Below are 25736 nucleotides of genomic sequence, written 5' to 3'. Positions count from 1 at the left end.
GGCTGGCTGAAGAGATCATAAATAAAAATGAAAAGCTCAAATTCCAAGTGGCAATACCATGGAAAAGACTTTTTTTGAGACTGTCTTAAAAAAATCATACTCATATAGCTATTATATATAAATATATGCAATATATGTAACACTGATATATACATTATACACACATACACATATATGTGCATATGTAGATACACATATACATATACACACACATATATATAATACACATACTATCTGCAAAAGTTTTGTGTGTCTACACAAATTTTTTCACTAAAATAGTTTGGGGAATGGCTGCATAAATACACGACACTTGTAAGTATATTAAATCCTTAGATTAAAATTTTTATATTTAAAAGTTCTTCTCATAATTGCTTTTTAAGATAAATTTGAAGTATTAGAACAAGCTCTCATCCAACCAAAGTATCAATTTAGAAAATTCAACTTCTTTGCACTCAGCAAAAATTTTGGCATTAGAAGACAAAATGCTAATTGAATGTTACAATCTCAACACTGATTTTAATTAGTCACAGAATAATGATTATTTTTTAGAAGATGGGTAGACTGTTGAGATTCCATTCTTCTGAGAACACCTTTCTGAGTTACCAAAGTTTCCTTTGGCAAAAACTCTCTTCCTGTTTGGAAAGTTGCAATTACGAAGCATCTCAACGTCAAGGCTTACTTTCCCTTTTGTCTCCTAGGGTGTTTTGTACTTTCATTGGGAATTATTTCTATAAACCTCAAACAGCCTACCCACCTGGACAACACTTTAGAACAGTTTCTTTCTTAGGCTTCTGTTTTGTGATTGTTTTCTTCTAACTTTTTGTTTTCCTCCAGATTACCAAGGTCCTTGTTTACATGTTTTGAGGCAGTCCTGTAAGAAAATTAAATAAATATCATCACATTGACACATGTGTATTTCACTTTTTAATTTTTTTTTTAATTTTAGGGTTCACATGAATGTATCTTTGAAAAGCAAATGTTTTACATCTAATATAGACAAACTACTGGGGTGAACAAATCCACATCTGTGAACCCGGACTGGTAACAGAACACGTTCCAATGAGATTACCTTGGGGAATGGCGTTGCATTAAATATATGGTAGGAGAAAAACCTACTAATTATTGTGAACACAGACTATACATACTTAGTTGCATCATGTTTTGGGCTGTTTTTTTTTTTCCTTTCCACTTTCTGGGAAGTAATTATTATCAACTCAATAATCAAAAATTTCCTTTTGGGCAAATACTTTCTGCAAATTTTCTCTGAGGGTGTTTCATTAGTGCCTCTCTCTTTTGTCATTCCGTATTATGCATCCAGATTGACCTAATGTCCTGTATCTTTGTTTATGAATTCTGTTTTATCAAATAAATCACAAGCAAGATTAGAAAGAGACCCAAGTTTATGACAGGAATCTGGCAGCAGAAGCCAAAGTAGCTTTAACATGGTGGTTCTCAAACTGTGGTCCTAGACCAGCAGTATCAGCACCCCCTGGGAACTTGACAGAAGTGCAAACAGAACAACAGAAACAGAAACTGGGGAGAGGGCCAGCAATCCATGACAAACAAGGCTCCCTGGTGGCTCAGCTTCTGCCAAAGTTTGAGAGTTGCTGCCATGGTTACACATGACTGGGTTCTATCCTTTAAGAGCTGAAATCAGGTTTTCTTAAGCACACAGATAAATTCCTTGGTTTTAGGATGACCCAGGAGAAACCATAACTATTTCAAAAAGTGTACCACTCCCTCCCTCCCTCCCTCCTTCCCTTCCTTCCTTCTGTCCCTCCCTCCTTCCCTCCCTCCCTCTTCCTTCCTTTCTCTCCTTCCTTAACTCTCTCCCTCCCTGTTATAAGCTCATCAGCAGAACCACAGTGATATGGTAGTTTAAATTATTATTGCCATATAATTCCTAATAATATTTCTATTTAAAAAAAAATACATATATATCCAGATGTGCCAAAGAAACTGGGGAGAAAACTCCATTTTTCCCTTAAAAGTATTTCCATTATTGAAATGGATTCATTTGCTAAGAATCACAACTTTACTAGAAAGAGGTATGTAATGGTATATGATATATGTCCAAGTGAGATAAAGACATATGGCTCATTTAAACTGGGGACACTCATTATATTTAGCATGAGTTTAATTTAATTTTTGACTTAAAAATTCTTAGTTTAGCTGAAACTACAGCCTTCTAAGTCCATTCATAAGGCAGGAGAGCAAGCTCAAACTCTGCCAACATGAGAAGTGCTAAAATATGTAATAGCATTTTACAACAGACATTTCAAATGTAAATAAGACATGTCATCAGTTGGAGTCTATGTATATCATATTATCACATAAATATTTCCTACCTTGCAGTAAAATGGTACATTATGGTGAATGACAACAACCTTATCATATATGTTTTCCAGGAAAATGGAAGAATGATGCAAATGGCCTTGCTCCTTTTCTCATATTTTTCTCATATAAAATATATAAACACAGTATATATTTTTTATATATAACATATAGACATATAGACATATGCTGTCTACATTATATCTATATATCTATATCTATATCTATATCTATATCTATATCTATATCTATATCTATATCTATCTATATCTATCTAAAATCAAGTAGAAACTAAAGGAAATTTGACCCTTATACTGGATGAGCTCTATTTTTACACAACTTTTCCTCTGAGATCACTTCACAGCTGGAGAGGCATAAGCTAACTAAAACTCTGAAAGTAAAGGAGAAAAAAAATCTCAGAAAGAAGAGAGCCACAGAGTGGTGAGAACCCCAAATATTTGTGTAAATCACAATAAACCCTTTGGATGTTATTTCTTCCTTTGGAGGCGAGAAATTTCACTTAGCCAAGTAGAAAGCAACAACTGGAAAGCTTAAAAATGTGCTACAGGGGTGCCTGGGTGGGTTAAGCATCCAACTTCAGCTCAGGTCATGAGTTCAAGCTCACATCAGGTTCTGTGCTGACAGCTCAGAGCCTGGAGTCTGCTTCGGATTCTGTGTCTCCTCTCTCTCTCTGTCCCTCCCCTGCCTATACTCTGTCTCTCTCTCTCTCTCTCTCTCTCTCAATCTCTCTCTCAAAAATGAAAAAATATTAAAAAAAAGTGACATAGATTTTAGCTACTACCCTACATAGAGAAACATATGTTTGGAGTTGAATCTCGCCAAGCCAAAAGTCCTTGGCAAACATATCAATCTTTCCACTGAAATCCCAGAAAAGCCAAGACTCTGTGATGAGTCTTGGTATTCAACCTAAGATATGTGTGTCATATAAAATGTAAATGTAACTTTCACAAAATCAAGGAAATCAGCCAGAAGTTGAACTGCCTGCCAAGAAAAACAATCCATATCCTTTACGAGAATATAATGGAACATGGAATCTCTATAACATATCACCCCAAAAGACCAATATATAATAAAAAAAAAAGTTACCATACATATGAAAAATAGAAAAATGTTAACATAAAGTTCAGAGAGTATCCTTGGATGACACAGAATTTGGAAATACAAAGGAAGAACTTTAAATCAGTTACTATATTACATGTTAAATGACATAAAGAATAAAGTGGTGACAATGAGAGAATAGACAAATTTCAGTGCAAAAAAAATGTAAACAAAAATGATTCCCACTGCAAATGAATAATTCACTGAATTATCATATCAACAGATTGGAGGTAGCAGAGGAAAGCCTCAGTGAACCTACAGGACAAAACAACATAAATTATAAATTTTTAAAAACAGAAAGATGATAGGAAAAAAAAGATCCTCAGTGACTTGTAGGACAATATTGAGTAGTCTAACATATGTGTAATTGGAGTCCCAGTAGAAAAAGCAAAAGCAAAGGGGGTAGAAAATATATTTAAAGAAACAATGAAAAATATTCCCAGATTTGTTCATGTTCATTAACTTGGAGATCCAATGTGCTCAGCAATCCCCAAGCAGGAATTATACAAAGAAAAACACACCTATGTATGTCATAATCACACTAACCAAAAGCAAATATAAAGAAAAGAACTTGAAAGTAGCCACAGAAAATTTGGGCAGAGGAGCAATGACATGAATAACTGCTAATGTCTCAGGAAAAAAATGCATATAGGAGATAACTAAACATCTTTAAAATGCTGAAAGAAAAATATCTCAACCCAGAATTTTATATCCAGTAAAAAGATTTTTAAGCAAAGGTAATAAAGACATATAAAATTAGATGAAAGAAAACTGGAATAAATTATCGCTAGCAGACCTGTGCTGAGAAGTATCAAAGAAAGTTCTTTGGTTGAAGGGAAATGACACTACATGGAAACTCAGATGGACAAGAAAGAATGAATTCAGATTATATGTGTGTGGTAAAATATAAATACTATTCAAAACAATTTTTATAAAGACAATCATTTAATACGATACATACTGCATTATGTAAGACCCTTGAAACATTATAATTTCATTTAACTTCCTTCATCCTTTTTGCTATTGTTATCGTATTCATTACAACTCATTTATTACCAACCTCACACTATAATTACATGAAGGAGGTTATCTAAAATTATAATGGTTCAAGAGTTTTAGATTATTACATGAGTAGATTGTTATCAATTAAGAGTTCTTATTGTAATCCCTACAACAACCACAATAAAAGAATAGAAAGAGGTATAGTTAAAAGGCCATTAGAGAAATTAAAATATAATACTAACACTTATCTGAGTAAGTCAAAAGAAGGCAGGAAAAGAAAAAGAGTACAACTAGAAAACAAATAGTGAGATGGTGATCTTAAATGTAATTATATCAATACTTAAGTGTAGCTTGGCTAAATCCTCCAATTAAAAGGGAGACTGTCACTCCCTCCCTCTGCCTCTCCCCCAACTCATGCTCTGTCTGTCTGTCTCTCTCTTTCTCTCTGCCAAAAATAAATAAACTTTTAAAAAAAATTTAAAAAATAAATAAATAAAAGGGAGACTGTCAGACTGTCATAAGCAAGTAAGCAAATGCGATATTCCAGGCGTTAAAATTTTTTCTGGATGGTCCAGATTGTAACTATTTCAGGCTAGGAGGCCATATGGTTTTCGTTCCAACTCTTCCACACTGGCGTGATAGTGTGAAACAACACAAAGCACATGCGAAGAAATGGGCATGACTGTGCTACCAAAAACCTTTCTTTACAAAATCAGACAGCAGCCTGAGAGTCATAGTCTTATCACCTTTACCATACATGAGGTGCACTTTAACTATACAGAGATCGCAAACTGAAAATAAAAGGAGAGAAAAAGATATACCTGTGAACAGGAAGCGTACGAAAGCACTATAGCTATATTCATATGGGGCAATGTAAAGTTCAACACGAGGAACATTATAGCACCAATGAGAGACATTTCATAGTTACAACAGTTTCAATACACAAGGAAGTCATGACAATTGTATGTGTATGTAATTAATGAAAACATAAAGCAAAACCTGACAGAATTAAAGGGAGAAATCAACAGACAAATACACAACCTTATTTAGAGAATCTAATACTCCTGTCTCAGTAGCTGATAGGATTAATGGACCAAAATTCCATATGCACAATCATGATGAAGTTACTAGTACTGAGCTAGCTCTAGTACTGGAAGTACTGGCTTGTAACCCTCTTACATGTGAAGTGATGTTATATAATTTGAAAAAAAAATCTGTAAGGATAAGAAGATTTAAACAAACTGTTATCTTAATCTGACATACAGCTATAGAACACCGTACCCATCAACCACCAAAGTGTTTTCTTCAAATGCTCATCTAGCATCCTCCAGGTAATGCTGCATGGCTGCATGGAAGGCCGAAAGAATAACTTTCAATGCATTTCAAAAGATTAAAAGCTTACAGAGCAGGCTGTCTTAACAAAACATAAGTCAAGGAGAAATGTGTGGAATTTAACACAGTTTGAGCTACCTGGCTCCAAAGAAGAAACCACAGAGAAAATTGAAACACATTTTTAACTGAATGAATATGAAAATAAAACATACTGAAATTTGTGGAATGCAGCTAACTCAGTGCTGTGAGTGAAATTCATAGTTTAAATGCTTGTGTTATGAAAGAAGAAAGGCTAACAGCAGTGATCTAAATTTTTAATTTAGGGCTTTCGGCTATGTGGTATCAGCCTGATTTCTGAGGAAGGGAGAGGCTGGAGATTGAGGTAAACCATATGGACACGTAGTCAATCAATAATGCCTGTGTAGCAAAGCCCTAATAAAAACTCTGGACAGTAAAGCTCAAGCGAGCTTCTCAGATTGGCAATAGCCCATGCTTTTGCCACACATCAGTGGCAGTAGAGTAACATGTCTGAAGACAAAGGAAACTTCACATTTGGAACTCTCCCGGACTCTGCGCTATTTCTTTTCCTTGGCCAATTTCAACATATCTATTACTTGTAATGAACATAAACGAGAGTATATTAGGTTCCAGTAAAACTCTGTATTTCTAGCAATTGATCAAACCTGAGTGTGGTTTTGGGAAACCCTCAACTTGAACTAGTATCAGAAGCAAGGATGTTCTTATGTGGACTCTTCCTTCTAACTCAGTATTTGCACACTAACTCCTTGCATTGGGGGTCAGAAGTCTGGGAAGATTTGGCAGTTGGGAGAATCGTACCTTAGCCCCACAGTCTGGCTAACTCTGGGTAGGCATATATGAAAAACAAAGAGCAAATATCATACATAATGGCAAATATTGAACAATTCCCTCCCTAAAATTGGGAACATGTAAAGATTTCAACAGTTCTATTCAACATTGTATTGGAGATCTCTATGAGTGCAACAAAGCAAGAAAAAGAAATAGAAAAAGCATACAGAGGGGAAGGGAGGAAGTAAAATTATCTCTATTTCCAGATGAAATGATTGTTTACATAGAAATCTTAAGGAATCCACAAGACAACGAATAGAATTAACAAGTGAATGTAGGAAGGTGGCTGTATACATTTCAACAACAACAAAATAATCATATTTTTATATAAAAATGGAAAATAAAATTGCAAAATAATTGCATTTATAATAGCTGCAAAAGACATAAAACATAAGAATAAATTTTATAAGACATGTCCATGTCTACATTAAAAGTTATGAAATATTGCTAAGCGGGGTGCTGGGGTGGCTCAGTCAGTTGAGCATCCGACTTTGGCCCCATCATGATCTCATAGTTCGTGGGTTCCAGTCCCACACTGGGCTTTGTGCAGACAGCTTGGAGCCTGCTTCAGATTTTCAGTCTCCCCCTCTCTCTGGCCCTCCCTGCTCACTATCTCTCTCTCAACAAATAACATTAAAATTTTAAAAATATATTGCTAAGAAAAAATGGAAAGTAAATGGAGAGAAAAATGATATTCACATATTGGAAGGCTAAGAGATGTCAAATTTGAGATTCAAATCTACCCAAATTTATCTATAAATTCAAAGCAACCATACTCCCACAAAGCTCTTAAATTTTTTTGGTAGAAATTAACAAGTTGCTAAAATCTATATGAAAATGGAAAGAAATAAGATTGTTAACACAAGCAGAACATCAAAGTTGAAAGACTTACATTTTATTATCATTATTTTTATTACCACTATTACTACTACAAAAGTTCCAAGGCCAGAAGAAAATCTTTTTTAACATATGATGCTGGAATGAGTTGACAAATATAACAAAAACAAAACCAACCGAACAAATAAGCCACCTTTGTCTTGCATCACACACAAAATCTTAGATATATCATATTCTTAAATGTATAAAGTTTCTAGAAAAAGACATAGAAAAATATCTCTGCTATTTAGGGATAAGCAAACATTTTGTACCATGGGCACAGAAAGCAGTAAGCATAATAGGAAAAAAATTCATAAGTTGTTCTTCATTAAAATTAAAAACTTTCACTCATTAAAAGACAGCATGAAAAAAAGAAAAGAAGTCACACACTAGAACAAAAGTCACAATATATCTATAACAAAGGACTTTTATACAGAACAGGTAAAGAACTCTTACAGATCAATCATTCACACACACACACACACACACACACACACACACACACACACACACACACACAAACCCAAATACCGGTAAAATCACAAGTAAAAGACCGGAATAGTAACTGTACAAAAGATAATGACCAATAAGTACACGGAGCTTAAAATCATTAGATCTCAGGGAAATGCAAGTTAAAACCAAAATTAGATATAATTTCACACTTCCTGGAATGGCTAAAATTAAACAGAATGACAATACCAAAGTTAGGCAAGAATGTGGAAGAACCAAAATTCTCATACATAGCTGGTGGGAGCGGGAATTTTGGACAGCTGTTTGGCAATTTCTTATGAAAAATATCTACCCTATGACCTAGCAATTCCATTTCTAGGTATTAACCCAAGATGGTGAAAACAAATACTCACAAAAATGCTTATATAAGGATTTTTTTAGCCATATTATTCATAATAGCCCGAACTGGAAACTATCCAAATGTCCATAAACAAGAGAATGGATTAAAATAATGTGACATATTCTAACAATGGAACACTACTCAGTAATTTCAACAAATCATTAATATATGTATCTCAGGAACACTATGTTAAAAGAAAAAAGCGAGGCACAAAGGAGTACGTCTTGTATGAGGCTCCAGACTAGACAAACGTAATCTCTAGTGATAACAATCAGCACAGTGGTTGCCTCAGGGAACATGGATAGTGGGGCTGAACAGGAAGAGAGTCCAAGGGAATACTCTGGGGTGATGAGATGCTCCATTCTGTGACTGGAGTAATGGTCACAAGGTGTATTACATTTCTCAAAACATGTGATGGCACATTTATTGTAAGCAAATTTTACCTTAATATAAAAACATACAGAGCCACAAGCTAAAGCATATGCCTCTAGTCAGAGACCGAAAGAACCAGGGAATATGTGCAGTGAAAAATTGCATACCATTTTATTTCCCTTTCTATTTACTTTCTAGGTGGATATATTGGTCTAGGGATGATTTCATCAAGTTACATCAAATAGAAGAAAGAGGTATCAAGAAAAAGGGAGTGACTAGAATTTTCCCTAGGGAAGCTTTACTCAGGGCAAATCACAGTATTTTTCAGTGTATTTGTTCAGGTAAATCAGGCCAAAGATCACTGTTCACAGTTTGAAAAAAGGGTTGTTAAAGGCAACATGAAATATTTGTAGAAAATGTTTGTAGAGTTAGAGTTGAGTAACTTCAAATGAATTGCTTTTTGTTTCTTTTTTTTTAAGTTTACTTATTTTTGAGAGAGAGAGAAAGAGAGATACCTCGAGTGGCAGAGGGGCAGAGAGAGAGGGAGGGAGAGACTCCCCAGCAGGCTCTACACTGTCAGCACACAGCCTGACTTGGGGTTCAATCCCACGAACAGTGAGATCATGACCTGGAGCTGAGATCAAGGGTCAGATGCTTAACCAACTGAGCCACCCAGGCACCCCATACAAATTGTTTTTCTTATTTTAAAGTTTACAAAGCAAATTGTCTTTTCTATTTTAAAGTTCACAAAGCAAAAAAAAAAAAAAAAATATATATATATATATATATGAAAATGAAACTGTAAATGAAAAGCAAAGATCTCCCTTCTTAAACTCACTCTCAAAATTATATTTGCTAACACCCTTATAATGCCTTAATGTGCCAGGCACTGTTCTAAATATGGTACAGATATTACAATGAGATTAATAAAATTGCTTGTGATCACACAGCTACTAAGTTGCAAAGCCAGGATTCAAACTTCAGGGGTCTTAGCATCCATGCACCATGTTACACAGTTATACAAATATGCTAAGTGTTAACCATCATGAAATGTGCTAAATAGAAATAACAATAGTGTGGTTGGTGGGGGAGGGGGTATATATTGTGTTTATATACATGAGATTTACATAAATTTTATCACTGATCTTTCCATTTGTATTACTGAGACTCCACTCTATCTAGCAGGAAAAGCATTTAAAAATTATTCTGATTACTTTGGCTTGGTTTTTAAAATGATATAGTAAAAATAAATACAACTTTATGGATGTATCTTTTTTAATTTTGGAAAATAGCAGAGATTTGAAATAATTATAGGGGTTATAAATACCTCTACTACTGGAAGAGGAAAAATTAATTTTTTTTAATGTTCATTTATTTTTGAGAGAGAGACCGAGTGTGAGCAGGGGAAGGGCAGAGAAAGAGGGACGCACAGAATCTGAAGGAGGCTCCAGGCTCCAAGCTCCAAGCTGTTGTCACAGAGCCCGACGCAGGGCTTGAACTCACAACAGTGAGCCAAAGTCAGATGCTTAACCTGAGCCAAAGTTGGATGCTTAACAAACTGAGTCACCCAGACACCCTAGAAAAATTTATTTAAGTCATTCTCTTTAGCAAAATATTCTCCAGTCAATTGATTTGAAGGACAAGTTTAGGCATTTATGAAGAATGAGTGCTTGGGTCAAAATTATTATTGGTTGCCTTAAACTTTCTTCATTGTTCAGCTTTTATGTAACTTTAAGAGAACATTGAAATCATAGAATCGCAATAATCATGGAGGAAGCCCTCGAGGTGACCATCTAGACTAATCTGTGAGACTGAGTAAAGTCTTGGTCATAGGGTCAGAGGGCCTGGATTCTCATCCTCATGTGTCAAGTCTGAGTTGCAAGTGCTTGGACAAATACATCCTCTGAAGCATGCCTGCTCACCTATAAACAGGGAATAACAGGATCTGCTCGCAGGGCAGACATGAGGGTAAATGTGACAGTGGACAGCAAAGCCCTCAGCAGTGACAGAGGCTGACCAAACTGACGTGAGTCATGGAGCTGCTGTCCATGGCCATATAGCCGCTAAGTAGCAGAAGGGAGCTCAAACTTAAGTCTCAACTCTTCATTCTGTGTCATTTCCATAAATGCAGTGCCTATTAAGGGTTCAAACTGCTTTTAAATAACTTTTGAGAAGACTCTCCAACTTTTTTGGTGAGATTTCCCTCAGTATTATAGACTTGATTGGAGATATCCTTTGAAGGAGGTAGGGAACGTATAATGGTAGTATCAACTAAGTGTGCCTTCATTTTAACACTTCAGAGTTGCTAAGACATTAGACCCTAACTGTTCTCACCACAAAATGAGGTGATAATTATGTGACATGATGGAGGTGGTAGCTAATACTCTGGTGGTAACCTTATCACCATATATAAATGTATCGAATCAATATGTCGTCCACCTTATTAACCAATGTTGTATGTCAACTATGACCGCATTAAAAAAATAATTTAGTGGGGAATGAAGAAGTTTGGCAAAGTGAAGGAGGGTGAGAGTGGCAGTCCTAACCAATGCATCACAATCTTGCGAGGTGGTATTATGAAAAGATAAATAAAATGTTACACTAGAATTGCACATTTGGAAAACAAAAAAATACCCATTTAAAATAACTTGCACATGGAAGAGTTCATAAGATTTTGGGATTTTCAAAAGCAGACTTACGTATAACAAATTTGAAAACTCTTTCAGAGGGAGCATGAGTAATCGTTAAAACTTCCTAGGTAGAGGGACGTTTTCTGTGATTTCTCATTTCTTGCATGCCTGGCAGACCCCACAGAATGGCACTAAGGCTACTGACATTTAAGCCTGGGACCCTGAGAGTGTGGAATTGCCTCTTTCAGCAAACTGGCCATTGATACCTGTGCAGGCAATTAAGGTCATATCCAAGAGAATAGTTATTTTTCTTCCTTCCCTGGTCACAGCTCTCAGCAAAGTGAGTTTCCTCCTGGGCCAAGCTTAATAAAGAGTTAGAGGATAGGAGGGCTCTAGTCCCTGTGTCTCAGAAGAAGACTTGTCAGCATTTTCTGGGTTTGAAGAAGGAAAAGAAGAAAAATAAATAGTTCGTCTTATTATTGCTACTTCCAATTTCATATCCTTAGGAATTTCTAAGACTCACTAAAGAAACTCTCTGCTAAAATAGGAAATCCTGAAGTCTTCAGTAAAAATTTCAAAAAATGGCCTTTCGTTTAGGCCAATAGTGAATATGGGGACCATCTCCTACATAAACAATTAGAGAATTAAAATAAATGTAACAATTCTGAATATGCAACAAAAACAGAATGCCACCTGTAGCCTTACTGTTCAAAATGTTTCCTTAAGGTGGGTAATGTTGGTATAGCACATAGCTTGGCTCAGGGAACAAGGCTTCCCTTCACTTTTGAAGAGAAAACATATTTGAAATTAAAAAAAAAATGAAATGTGTATATACAGACAGCTAGAAAAGATTTTAAAAATTGAAAACATTATATTTTGATGCAAGCCCTTTCCTCTGGAAACATCTCAGGTAATATCTAGCAGGGGAGAAGAGGGTCACGGATGGATGGTTCTGCCCTTTGAATGGCCAATGACCTTGTGATTGATCAACTGGATGAAGACTCTAGCATTTCTACATTATCTTATTTTCCCTCTAGTCCACTGTTATTTATGGTTTGATAGACTAATGGGGCATTTTCTTTTCTCCCTTCTTCTGGCTGCCTGCTAGGTTATGGATAGGGAAAAAGAAAGAAACCAATATTTGGATTAGCCCAATTTCTTTTTTTTTTCTTTTCTTGAGAGAGAGCAAAGAGGGGGAGGGGCAGAGGAAGAGAGAGAGAGAGAGAGAGAGAGAGAGAGAGAGAGAGAGAGAATCTGAAGCAGGCTCCACATACAGCCTGACACAGGGCTTCATCCCATCACCGTGGGATCATGACCTGAGACGAGTCAAGAGTTGGGGGCTCTCAACCAACTGGCCCACCTAGGTGTCCAAGGATTAGCCCAATTTATAAGATAAGGAGAGAGGCCATGTCAGGCCTGCATTTTAAAGCACACTTTCCCATCCCTCGCACTATATTAAATGCCAGCAACCAATCCAAGTCAGATAAATTTTAATTCCAAAGAAGTTTTAAAGCAGCAAAATATATTTGAAACTACATGGGGATACGGAATAATATACTGCACGCACTACCTTGAGCAGGTTAATTTCACAAGGACTTGGACACTGTGAAATAGGGTTACCTGCATTTAACTCATTAAATTGTTGAGAATTTCAGTGAAAAAAAATAAATAGAAAAAAGACTAGTAGGTGCTTATATAGCAATAAATGAGGAAAGTCATTAAAAATGTGCTATAAATGGTCCTCCAGCACTATCTTCTCAATTTATTCAGTAGGGGGTCAGTTTTCCCTCGTGGGAACACGCATTTGATTTTAGAGTGAGTATTGATTGGCAAGAGAATTCAGTTAAAATCAAGTTTCTTACAAGATCTTGTTCTAAATATCAAGAGATACTATGAGAAACATTTTAGAAAGGCTTAATAGCATGGTTAAGAAACAAATAACATTGTTTCTTAAAATTTCAGGGTTTTAGGCAAGTCTTCTTTAGTCTTTTTGCCAATTTAAGACTGTCTCTGTTTTTTTTTCTGAGGCAGTAGTGGAATAATATAGCATTACACAAGGCAGAACTGACAAGATATTTGTGATTTTTAGACTTACAGCTTGTCTACATATTACAGAAAAACTTCATGAAAATAGTCATGATTTCCACAGTTCCAAAAGATAAATCGCTTGGTAAGTTTCCAAGATTCATACAATGTGTATTTTGAGATTACAAATGTCTAGTTAATGCTTACTCGCAGTTTAGTGATAAGAAGTATGGTGGTCAGGGGTCTCTTAAATGCAACCAACCTGGAAATTATGGTTTTAATAAATGCCTGAATAAGTTAGTGGTTACATTATGCTGCCTATTTTTCCTTTATCTTTGGCTTTTAATTTTTCATTAGTTATTGTACTCCAAGATATGCAAGAGACAATTTGGAACTCAAAGAGTAACATTTAACTTTGAGGAGCTAAAAACAATGTTCAGAGGACAGAATTAAGAGAAATGGAGAAAATAATAAAATATAATAATTTGTTAATGTTTATTTATTATTTTTGAGAGAATGCAAGTGGAGGAGAGGCAGTGAGAGAGGGGAAGAGAGGATCCAAAGTGGGCTCCATGCTGACAGCAGCCAGCCCAATGTGGGCTTGAACTCATGAACTGTGAGATCATGACTGAGCCGAAATCATATGTTCAACCGAGCCACCCAGGCACCCCAATAAAAAATAATAATTGAATAGCCTCTATTTCTTTAATATTCTCCTATCTGTTAGACAGCTAGAAATGAAGTTAGTCAATTAATGCTTTTTGCGTAGTACTATGAATTAATTCTCTATATACATGGGAAATGATCAGTCATCCATTTTCATTATTAAAAAACATCCAACTTAAGGAAAATAACTTGTAATGAGAAATCATATGATTTAAAGCAGCAGAGGAATCACCGTGAGTCCTTACTCTACAATGAATATACCAGATCACAATGCCAAGCATGACTGCTAAGCATTTCTTGCTGCAATTCTTCATATTTGAAATAGATACGAAAATATGCAGCTCATACTAATGGAATGGGGAATGCGTGTTAGCTAAGTGGCTAACAAATGTTAACAAATGTACTCTTAAGTTCTGCTTGGGCATGAAAGATTGCTTCTCTCCTCTCTCTCCACTGACTTTTAAAATTGCCAATGCAAAGAACTTCTAAATGCCACTTAAACCTTCCTGCTCTGGGAACTGTATAACTGAGACTTTTAAATAAGATGTTTAACTTGTAATCTTTGTTCAAAGTGTTTGCCATAATGGTGACTCACAACATTATTGATGGCATTATTTTTCAAAATGGTAAACATAGGGTTATATATCTGGGGAAAACCTCTGGACTATATGTTTATTAGAAATCTCTCAGACCCATGTAAAATGGTGATGAATTAGCTGATGACAGCAATGAAACCCTTGTAGTGATTTGTAAAGTTGAAATTATTATATAGAAAAGAAGAAAGAAAGAGAGTATAGTACAGCCCAAAATGATGTAGCAATTCTTAACTTGAAAGCTCTTATTATGATTGTGCAACTTACTCTGGACACAAGGATTAACAATGACTCATGTTGCAAAAATGCTGGCTTATCTCAGAGGGCACTAGCAAGGAATAAGTAATCAGGAATGCAAAATACTTAGCAAATCTGAAGAGTTCCACAATTCTTCATAAAAATGCTCTGATGCTTGGGATGAGAATTGCAATTTATTACTTTGATTACCAATAATATTAACTCTGGCAAAGTTGATGCACTTTTCAATTAAATAACAGTTATTCAGACAAATGTTCAGGTCAGATGGTAAAATCTGCTCTTAATTTAATGAGGCACTTTAAAGGAAATTCATGAAGTCTTAACCCTTAACCTAAAGACACTATGAGGCCGAGTGTCCAGAATTTATTTATCCATGATTTTAATTTTCGGTCACCATGATAATAGCCAATGAAGTAACAATAAAAAAAAATCCTACACACATAATTTTTTTATTCATGGATAAATAAATGGGGTCTAATGAGATCCTGGCAATTAGAATAGGATGATTAAAAACATTGGGGGAGCTCCAAAAATTCAGCATTTATTTTGTCATAATGTAGAGAACTGCCGTTTATTTTTCAGCTCAGTTCCAGGATACAGAGAAATTTCATTTTTATTCTTTTAAGAAATAAAATTACATTGGAATGCATCAGAAATCTGAAGTAAATAAAAGGGAAATACTCCAGAGTCCAAGCTGTTAGGTTTGTGAATACTTTATAGGGGATTATAAAGGGAGAATAGAATTTTGACCATCAAGAAACCTCTACAGATAAAAGAATTTTTTATTAGATATTGTCTCTGAGCAACAGTTTGCATTTCCTTTCATGCACAGGGAACAGGCGATCTTCTAAATTTTCCATAGAAACCACAGGCACAAACCCACATAAAGTGTTGGCAGGTAAAATGTATCACTTTGTTACCAAGTGATAGTGGGACTGCTCACGATGGAGGAGTGAGGTGCCAAGATCAAAAGGGACTGTGCCCCTACGTGAGAGTGAACGAGTACAACTATAATACATACCAGGAACATACATGATGAAAACAAACCAAAAAACCAAAACCAAACCAAACAAAAACAAAAACAAATCCCAAACCATGGAAAAAGTAAGGCATGGTGATAGACAATAAGACCTAGTAATTAAGCACAAAGATGCTAAAACAGCTCTGTCTTAAACCAAATACAATTCCAGCCCTTACAAACTGTAACCTTAAGCAAGTAATTTAAAACTATTCTCTGCCTTAATTCTTTCAAATGTGAAATACGAATAATAATACTATTTGCTTCAGAGATGAGCTGCAGGATCAAAACAGAACTAAATATAGGCTTACATTATGTGACTTTAAAGATTTCTAAGCTATTGCCTCTCTTTGATGGCAGCTCCATTTGAATATTGCTTCACCGAAATTGCTTTCTTTACAAGGTAACATCATGGGTCTTAGTTAAGTCTGCTTTTTCTTTTCATTTTCTTTTAAGTTAACTTACCTGAGTTGTTGAAAGGGGTTATATCGGACATCAAGAAAATATAAAACTAAGTCCGAAGTGGCCACTAGCTATACACACCCCCCTTGCAAAAATCAATTTCCTCATGTATGAAACCAATGGTATGCGACAGAATCACTAATGAAACTAAAAACGCAAAACTCTAGAACTCCATCTCTGCCCTTCCACATCTGAATCTGGGGCCAAGGCTGGGGTGATGAGGAGTATTAGGCATGTGTGTATGTGAAGAATCTTCATTGGTTAATCGGATTTTCATTATAAACCACTATTATTAGATCATTTGTAAAGTTGGTTCTTACTGGATTATTTTATGAGTAATATTTTTTAACTTAAATAATTTTTTAAGTAGTCTTGGTACTTTGTCTAATTTTCTTTTTAAATTACAGACAAAAAAAATGATGATTTTTTTTTTTTCTGAGTTAGATCCTTTTATGGACCTAAGTGACTTAACTAGAATAGGGGAGAAGTGACAAGATAATACTATCTCACCAGCAGTTTCACTGCTGGCCAGAACTGTCACTACAGACACCTGGCCATTCCCACAGGATGTCCTAACCATTGTTAAAAATGTTCATTTATTTATTTTTGAGAGAGAAAAAGGGAGGGAGGGAGAACAAGCAGGAGACGGCCAGAGAGAGAGAGGGAGACACAGAATCTGAAGCAGGCTCCAGGCTCTGAGCTGTCAGTGCAGAGCCCAACGAGGGGCTTGAACCCATGAACCATGAGATCATGACCTGAGCCAAAGTTGGATGCTTAACCGACTAAGACACCCAGTACCCCTGTACTAACCATTTTTAATTCCTCTCTACCAACCTCAGCCAAATGGCTTAGAATGGCCGACTTTTTTGGCAGCATATGCTTTGTAATACCCGCCGCCCCTGCCCCCCACACACACCAGCACTGAATTTAGACGATTGACTGAGAAAAATAAGGGGACAACTGTGAAATCACACCCCAAGCGAATTCCCCGATGCTGACAAAGCAGTCATTGTGAGCTGAAAGCAAAACACCATCAGCCTGATTTGGGGTACATGCCTTTCCAGTTACAGAAATTGTACACCCAGCTGACGTTAGCATCACTGACACACTGCATTTTCTCCCCAGGGACGTTAGTTTTTCCATAACTTACTTTGATTTCTTCATATACAGCCAGTAGACAACGCCAGCAACCAGGGCAGCGAGGAGGAGACCAACTACGATTCCCACAATTAGTTTTGCCTGGTCATTCACCTTTTCTCTGTTTTCATCTACAACAGAGAAGAAAAGTCCATGCAATTACAGGCACCGCCAAGGATTTCTGAAAAGAAGTCAATCTGGCTATTATTTCTTATTAAGAATAATTAAGGCTTACTACTACTATGAGTAACATGCAAACTTGTGCTTTTAAAAGATAAAAGTTTTAGCATTCTTGCTATCTGGTCTCATTTGCTATTTTAATTCAAGTCAAAATTGTGGCAGCTAAGAAATTACTTATACAATGACACTTCATAAATCTTGAGCTGATAGTCAAGGAAGAAGAGTCGGCAGCATAGTACCTACCACTTATCTCGTCTGCCTCATCGTGCTCTGGAATACTTACTGAAATGAAAAATGTTAATATGAAATTAAAAACAAAATTTGTTGATATATGAAAGTCACCTTTACCATTATAGTATGATGTAATAATACTCAAAGATAAAATATCTATTCTACAGCTAAGGGTAGAAAAAAATTTACATTTAATAGAGCGTGAACTTCCCTACAAAGAAATTAATCTTGTTTTAAGGAGAGTCGTTAAAACTGCGAAGGTATTAATCTACCATAGAAAATTTCACAACTGACAAGCTTTAGTGTTAATCTGAAATCCGTATTAATTTCTCCACTATTTGCCACCTTTTAATAGGGTTTTTTTCCTTAAGAGAAACAAGTTGCCATATATCACAATGCAGTGTTTCTCAACTTTTCCTGCCTCAGTGGAGAATTCATTTTTATCCTCTAGTGTCAGGGACTTGTCATTAGCGATGTTCTCACAGTGGTGGGGGCAGAGGTTAAAACTAGGGATGTTTCAGAGACAAAGAGGTATCCCATGTGATGTTTGCAGAAGCCCTCCAAATGACTCTGATAGCACCATGCTCCTGGCCCATTTTAAGAATTGCTGATGTGCTGGATTATCATCTAATATTAAACTACTTAAATATTCTTCTATGTGCATGGGCCTGCATCAGAACCTCCAGTGACATTTGTTAAAATGCAGATTCCCAGACTGTCCTCATATATACTATATTGGAATTTTAGGAGGTGCTCAGTGAAATTGAAAACAACTGTATTAAATGTTCATCAAGCCACTGCAAGGTCTAGAAACCGCTATTCAATGGGTTGGAATAAAAGAGAAACTTGTGTTCAGGAAGAAAGGATAAGTTCTTTTTGTAGGTTGGACAAATCAATACTTGCTAAATTGAATTTTGAGAAGTCAATGCACCTATTTTAGAGTTAGATTTGTTTGGTTCCTTTGTCCTGTCAATCCATCAGGCTTTTTTATATTTCAGTCATATTCTGTTAAGGACCATTATCTCTACACAATTATTTTTTCCTAGCTCCAGCTAATTCCTAGTCAGTATATCCCTATCCTGCTCATGTCACATACAGGATTCCAACTGACTGAAAAATAAAAGTCTGGAAGGTCAGTTAGCATCCTGTCCAGAACCAAGCCTCATTCCAGGCTGGTCCTGACTTAATGTTGACCAGTGATAGAAACAATGACAAAATTGAAGACGATAGATAATTTCAAATTAAGTGAAAACTGTTTTCAGAAGAAGTTGCTCAACATGTCAGATTTTTTTCACTTTTCTAAGATAATTGCATTGATCTAATTTGTAGTCATGACTCAAATATCATCTTCAAAAGCATCAACTTTGGAAGCTGGATTTCATAAATTCGAGTATCGGTTTTCTATCAGTTTGCTAAATGACTAAGCATGTGGCATTCCTATTCAAAATAAAGGTGGGATAAATACCTCAAAGAATTGGAATGCAAAGTAATAGATTAAAGGGAATTAAAATTTTACCAAAATTAAAACTGTTAAAAGGTGTTTTCAGATAATCTTTGAATTATCTCTATTCGGAACACAAAACACGGATTAAAAAAGAACAACTCAGTTCTTATCCTCTGTTGCTCTTGGGAAGTATACCTGGACAAGATAAGGTCTCTGGACTGATAAAACATGAAATGGTTTAACTGTCAAGACAAGGATAGTACAAGGATGAACACCGGGAAAAGAAAAAAGAAAAGAGCCTGTGATGATGACACCAAATGCAAAATAAATAAATAAAACTTACCATAATGCAGTACAGGAAGATGGAATTGAAGATTTTAAACTAATGAAGAATAACTTCAAATTTTCTTACTTTTTTAATGCCAGAAATGAAATACTCACTAGCAGAGACATTCAAGGAGTTTACTGTTCTCTCCAGCTGGTTTTCTGCTGTGCAAGTTAATGTAACATTCTCTTCAGGGGAAATGATAATTTTACTATAATACCTGCCATTTATATAAGGAGATTCCTCTGTCTGGAAAAGAAGAAGGAAGATGAGCTTAGAAGTATATATGGATTAAACACATGGAAAAGAGTAATACTGAGTGAACCAGGAGAGGTGCTTTGTAGTGCTATCTGGTGTTCAAGGATATATATAAGGTCAACGATAAAAGGCCAATTCAGGTTTATATCTGCAGCAGGGAAGGAAAGATTAGTGGATCCAAAATCAAATTTCTGTGTATTCTTCTATTCTGTTTATTCTTTTATTGTAATTATTAAATTAATTAAACTCTTTCTGTTTTTTCGAGATTCTCAGGCTAGTTAGTACTTTGGCGTGATAGTACTTGTCTCAAAATGATTAATCAGTAATGATCTAATCACTGGTTTTCTCTTAATAAATTTAAGAATTTAATTTTTATTTGTAAATTATGTCATTGTTTTTAACTTCAGGGGTTAATTCCTTTATCTTCAACATTATATCTAAGTACTTACATATGTATGATTTGCTCATGGGAAAATCAAACTATTTTTTCTTGTTTCCTGAGCTACATACGGAATGGATTCTTTTTCAGTGACTGGTAAGTTCATTTGTTTTTTGTGAGGTGTTAATGAGGACAATCATTGCAATTCAATTCCTCCAAAAATAAGAGATAATTCACTTTATTTGTATTTTTTATTTTTTTAAGCAATCTCTACACCCAGCATGGGGCTTGAATTTACAAACCTGAGATCAAAAGTCGTGTGCACCACTGACTGAGCCACCCAGTTGCTCCGAGACAATTCACTTTAATCTCTTTCCCAGGACTTGACTCCAAGGGCCAACTGGATTAAAGCAAATATGTACTTGGACTCTTTTCTGAGTTGTGTTATGCACACTATGTCCTACATTGTTCTTTGCTTCCTCCAACTATACTGTAAGAGCCTTGAGGTCATAGGATAGTCTCTTGCTTAGGGAGATTGTCTAGTCCCTGGGACAGGAGTGGTTAGAGGCATCAGTAGTTATAAAATAATAGATTCACCATGTGACTGAGCAGGGAACAAATAAAAGATTATGGATGGATCAGCACAAATCTAGAACAAGAAAAATAACATATCACCTAGTGGGCCAGAATCAATCCTTCTCCTTGACAATGAAGAATGGCATTGTTATTTTTATCCTCATAGTAAGTTCACATGCTACTTTTCCACTTCCCACTAGTATTTTTCACATGACTTTCTCACTGAGTCTTTGCTTTTGTTTTATCTCTGTAAAATGTATTTATTCATTTCAAGGGTGGCCTTTTAAATCTCTCTATCTGTTCATCAAATATCTGTTGTGTGCTTATTTTTCTATTTTCCAGTATATAAAGGTGGTTTTTTTTTTTTGCTATAATTATCACTTAGTTGAACTAGAAACAAAAATAATAGAACAGAAAACAGTCATTTTTGATGCTAAAAAAAACATAGATCTGTACACTCTCAGCAATTCTGGTGTTTCTTGTTTTTTTTTCTGAAATAAGAAAACTGAATTTCCTTAGAGTCAAAATGTCTAGAGACATTTTGCCTTCCTCACGTATGCTGCCTTGTGTGTCCCCATCACACCCAATCAAATCAGGAGTCATTTGCTTCAAGTATGTCCACTCCTTTGGGGACCTTCCACACTTGGAGTTATGCAAATACATATGCATCACTCACAGGTAAAAGAGCCAAAATTCTCCTTGCTCTGCAAAATTATGTTGTATAAGCTGGACCAGCAGCCCAACTTCCATGGCAGAGAAAGAGTGGAAATTTTAACTTAAAACTAAATGCAACTCTGCTTTATGAATGCCTTCTCGGATTTCAATTGTGTCCAAAGCTGGGAAGAAGGCAGCACAGAAGATTCAGATAATCAAATGGCACTGCTGGGTGTTCCTAAAGAGTCTTTAACTGGCTCCACTAAGAACAGGGCCATGAAAACTACCATAGAGAAAATGGAATGAACAAGTACGTCAGTAACCCAAGCAGACTAGCAATTTAATGGGATGACAGTACTGAACTCCTAGTGCCAGGTCAGATTCCATTATTATTATTATTTCTGTCAAACAGAAAATTATTGGTAGTGTCCATAAGTTATTAGCCCTTTACTATTATTAAAATGTCCTGACAAAGGTACAAATATTAAAGTTTGCTTTATGTCTACTTTTGTTCAGAAGGAAACATCCTAGAGAGACACTATCTATTTAGCCAGCCTTATTCTGGCCCTAGCCTTGGCATACACAAATTAGACCATATGTTTACAAATGGTGACTGTGTTCTTCACCACCCCCCAGGGCCCAGTTTTAAGAAGAAATATCCCTTAACGTGCATAAGTAAGCAAAGTAATGGAGGCCACTTATACTCAGATGTGTAAGTTTATGATGCAGAAAAGCGTATACCTTAATGTTTTAATCACCCAAGTTTCAGAAATTAATGACCATGGAACAGCACTCAATTTACATTCTTTTAAAAACAGATACTGACCACAACGTAATGATTCTTCCCTTCTCCATGGCCCTGGGATTTAAAATTTCTCTGTGAGCCACGTTCTTTCCTTCGGAAAAATTAGGAAGTTAGCAAAAGCTTCCTCTGAGAATATACTGCAAATTTCATGCTGCTAACAAGCTAGCCTACAGTTTAGGTACTTCAGTAAAACCCCACATCATACCAAGTACAGCACATAACAAGAAGACAAATACTTGCTTGGTTTATGACGCTTCCACTGCCAGTAATTGTCCACTGTATAGCTGGCTTCGGAAAACCTTCCACATGGCAGATTATTGTTTTAGACAGTCCACTGGGATCAGTTTTCTTTGTCATTTTGATTTGAGGTTTTCCTGCAATATCATTACAATTGAAGTAAGATGTTGAACAGAGCTCTTAAGAGAAACTAGATACCAAATTCTCAAAGAAAATTTTGAATTGGTGTGCCAGTATTTATTACCTTCTACGATCAGTGTCAACGACTCTCTTTTCTTCAGGCCTTCCACCTCCTGCAGAGCAGTTTCACAGACATAGTTTCCAGCGTCCTGATAATGGAGACTAGAAAATGATGGGCTAGATCGAAGCCTGATGTTATCCTGATTAAATAAGAAGTTAATTACTTCATATGGTCCACATGTATTTATTAGATAATCATGGAGCCTAAAATTATTCTTCTGGGTCTAAAGAAAAGGCAAGTTCCTTTTTCTTAACTTCAGATGCTTTCAAAAATAGATTTCCCTTTTCCTTTGTCGTTTTACAGATTCAGTTTTATTTCACTGTCTTATTTACTGAATTTATAATTTGGAACAAATTCATTCACTTCTAAGACGCAGTTTCCTTATTACTGAAGTAGGATAATAATCTTACCATACTGAATTGTGAGGACTTAATTATATAAGTAATAAGAACTTTCAGGAAAGTTCCCAATTAATAACAGCTACCCCTTGTAGTAAATGTAGATGAACTAGTATTGAAAGACCCTGGAGACCCACGCTATGGTATCAACGATAGGCATAAATGCTAGAAATGTCATTTTCTCAAGACATGGGATCCATTGCAGTGCCATGACAATCATGACAAAATGCTTTTTAAAGAAACCATTAATAACAGCTTACTATCCTAATTTCTATGAACAAAGGAAATAGCATTTAATTTAAAAAATCATTTGATATACAGAAAACAATTCTATCATTACCAGTAATAGAAATTCTCCTAAGCAGAAAACTAAACACAATCTTAAAATCATGTGGTCTTTCCCCACTGTGGATTTTTCTCCACTCCTCATCAACTAATCAATGGCCAGGTAATCTTGATCAGCCCTATTGACATTAGGCATTCAATTAACAACAGTGACTACATCTGCAGATGTAGAAACTGGTTTAGCCAAGTAAATTTAGTTTCTCTAGTCCTGTAGTAAAACAAACTAAGAGTGCTCATATGATTGCTGAGTAGTCTAGTTGCCTAGAATTTGTCTAGTCCTTTGACCATCAACGACTACAAATACATCCTATTAAATATGCAGTCTACAGAGTGACATTTTAATTATCTGAATGAACACAAGAAGAGTGAGGAGGCTAAAAGAAAATAAAATACAAAGGTGAGCTTTACAAGAAAAAAACAAGTCAGTTTTCACTGATCTAGTGGAATCTAGTGGGATCTAGTGTTAAAAGAGATCAAAAAGCAATACAAGGGGTGCCTGGGTGGCTCAGTTGGTTAAGCACCCGACTTTGGCTCAGGTCACGATCTCATGGTTTGTGGATTCGAGTCCCACGTCAGGCTCTATGCTGACAGCTCAGAGCCTGGAGCCTGCTTCGGATACTGTGTATCCCCCTCTCTCTGCCCCTCCCATGTTCATTCTCTGTCTCTCTCTGTCTCTCAATAATAAATAAATGTTTAAAAAATTTAAAAAAATCAATACAAAATAATGTATATTTTCAGCAAGGAGAAATTCTAACAATACATTTTTTTATAAAGACAATTCTTGTCAACTCCTATGTGAAATGGTTTGTATGTGTTTGTCAACACATGCACTGGATGTTTAGATATACTAGGCAATGATTTCCTGGTGGGATTATAGTTACCATCTTTCCCTCTGGTGATAACCTTGTCTCAAGTTAGCAATTACCAATCCTACTATCACACTCTAAAAAGAACAGTGATTAGGTTCTCAGTAATTGCTTGCATTTCAGACAATTACAAGAATATAAGCACTCACTCAGGAAATACTGACCAAGTTCCACTGTGATCTACTATGGCCCAGGGATGAAAAGAGATCCCTACCTTCAAGGAGCTACTAATTCAATGAACTCACAGACACTTAAGATCAGTTTCAGCAGAGAAGCTGAACATTGGGTGATCAGAAGCACAGCATTTACTGTACCCAGTGAGGCCTGAATTGGAATCTAACTCTGTCACTTGCGACCTTTCTGATTTCTCTCACACCAGCTTCTTTATGAATAACATGAGGATATAATAAATGTCTGCATATTTCATAGGGGTCTTGTGAGAATAATGTGGCTTAAAACACACTGAAAATTGTTAAGCTCTACAGCATGTAACTGCATACATGTGTGTGTCTGTGAGCATGTGTGTATGTGTAGAATTAGTAGATACACACAAATCAATGTCCCAAGGTAAAGTTCAGACAACCAATTATGGATGCCATAGTGTTGTTGAGTACCTCTAAAATTTGATTGTGACATCATTATATTATTATAATGTAGAGAAAGAGCATGAGTGTGGGTGTATAAACATATTACCCATGGATATACATATTTAGATGTCATATAAAATGCAAAAGAAGCCAGAAAGGAGTCAGTCCAAACAGTGTAACAGTACCAAGGAATCATACTTACTTTCATCCATACCACAGTTGCATTCCTACTAGCAGATATCGTGCATGACACAGGCAAGGCATCACCAATCTGCTTGGTCACTTCCCCACTTGGGTTTAAGGACAAATCCAAATCTGTGAAGCAGAAAATCTGCTTGAAATGCAAACTCCAGGAAAGGAAGATAGTCAAAATATTTTTGAGAAGAAAAGATGAAAGAAAAAAAATCCTTCTAACTGTAGTCAAAATTCAGAACTGATTTATGTGACCAAAATAACTGAACTGTAGCATAATAAGTCCAGTATTTCAAGCCAGCTTTGAGACCAGTTTGGACATGTGAATGGTCAATCTACTTGACTATGCATTTATTTGGAGTTAACATGACTGATGTTTTGACTGCATATAAGTATTCCCCTGGGGTCTATTACCTTAAGAAAAATATTTCTTAAATCACTTCTGGAAGAAACGAAAGATGATGACTAGGTAAATAT

General features: G+C 35.8%; 1 protein-coding gene across 2 annotated transcripts in view; it reads right to left on the bottom strand.

Annotated features, from left to right (window-relative positions):
• Positions 1-754: 754 nt before the first annotated feature.
• ALCAM (activated leukocyte cell adhesion molecule) overlaps positions 755-25736 on the bottom strand; it is a 206994-nt gene continuing 182012 nt past the window's right edge. The window contains exons 9-15 of one of the 2 annotated variants that reach the window (XM_053220796.1): positions 25270-25382; positions 22875-23010; positions 22630-22767; positions 19838-19966; positions 17965-18003; positions 17555-17672; positions 755-871 (exon numbers count right to left, since the gene is read on the bottom strand). In XM_053220796.1, the coding sequence (XP_053076771.1) occupies positions 784-871; positions 17555-17672; positions 17965-18003; positions 19838-19966; positions 22630-22767; positions 22875-23010; positions 25270-25382 (761 nt within the window). In that variant the 3' untranslated portion in view covers positions 755-783. The remainder of the gene's footprint in view (positions 872-17554; positions 17673-17964; positions 18004-19837; positions 19967-22629; positions 22768-22874; positions 23011-25269; positions 25383-25736) is intronic. The other variant, XM_053220797.1, reaches the window with a different exon arrangement.

The sequence above is a fragment of the Acinonyx jubatus genome, chromosome C2, assembly GCF_027475565.1.
Source record: "Acinonyx jubatus isolate Ajub_Pintada_27869175 chromosome C2, VMU_Ajub_asm_v1.0, whole genome shotgun sequence".
NCBI lineage: Eukaryota > Metazoa > Chordata > Mammalia > Carnivora > Felidae > Acinonyx > Acinonyx jubatus.
Note: the sequence above shows the minus strand (reverse complement) of the source record. Positions and strands in the feature narration are given on the sequence as shown.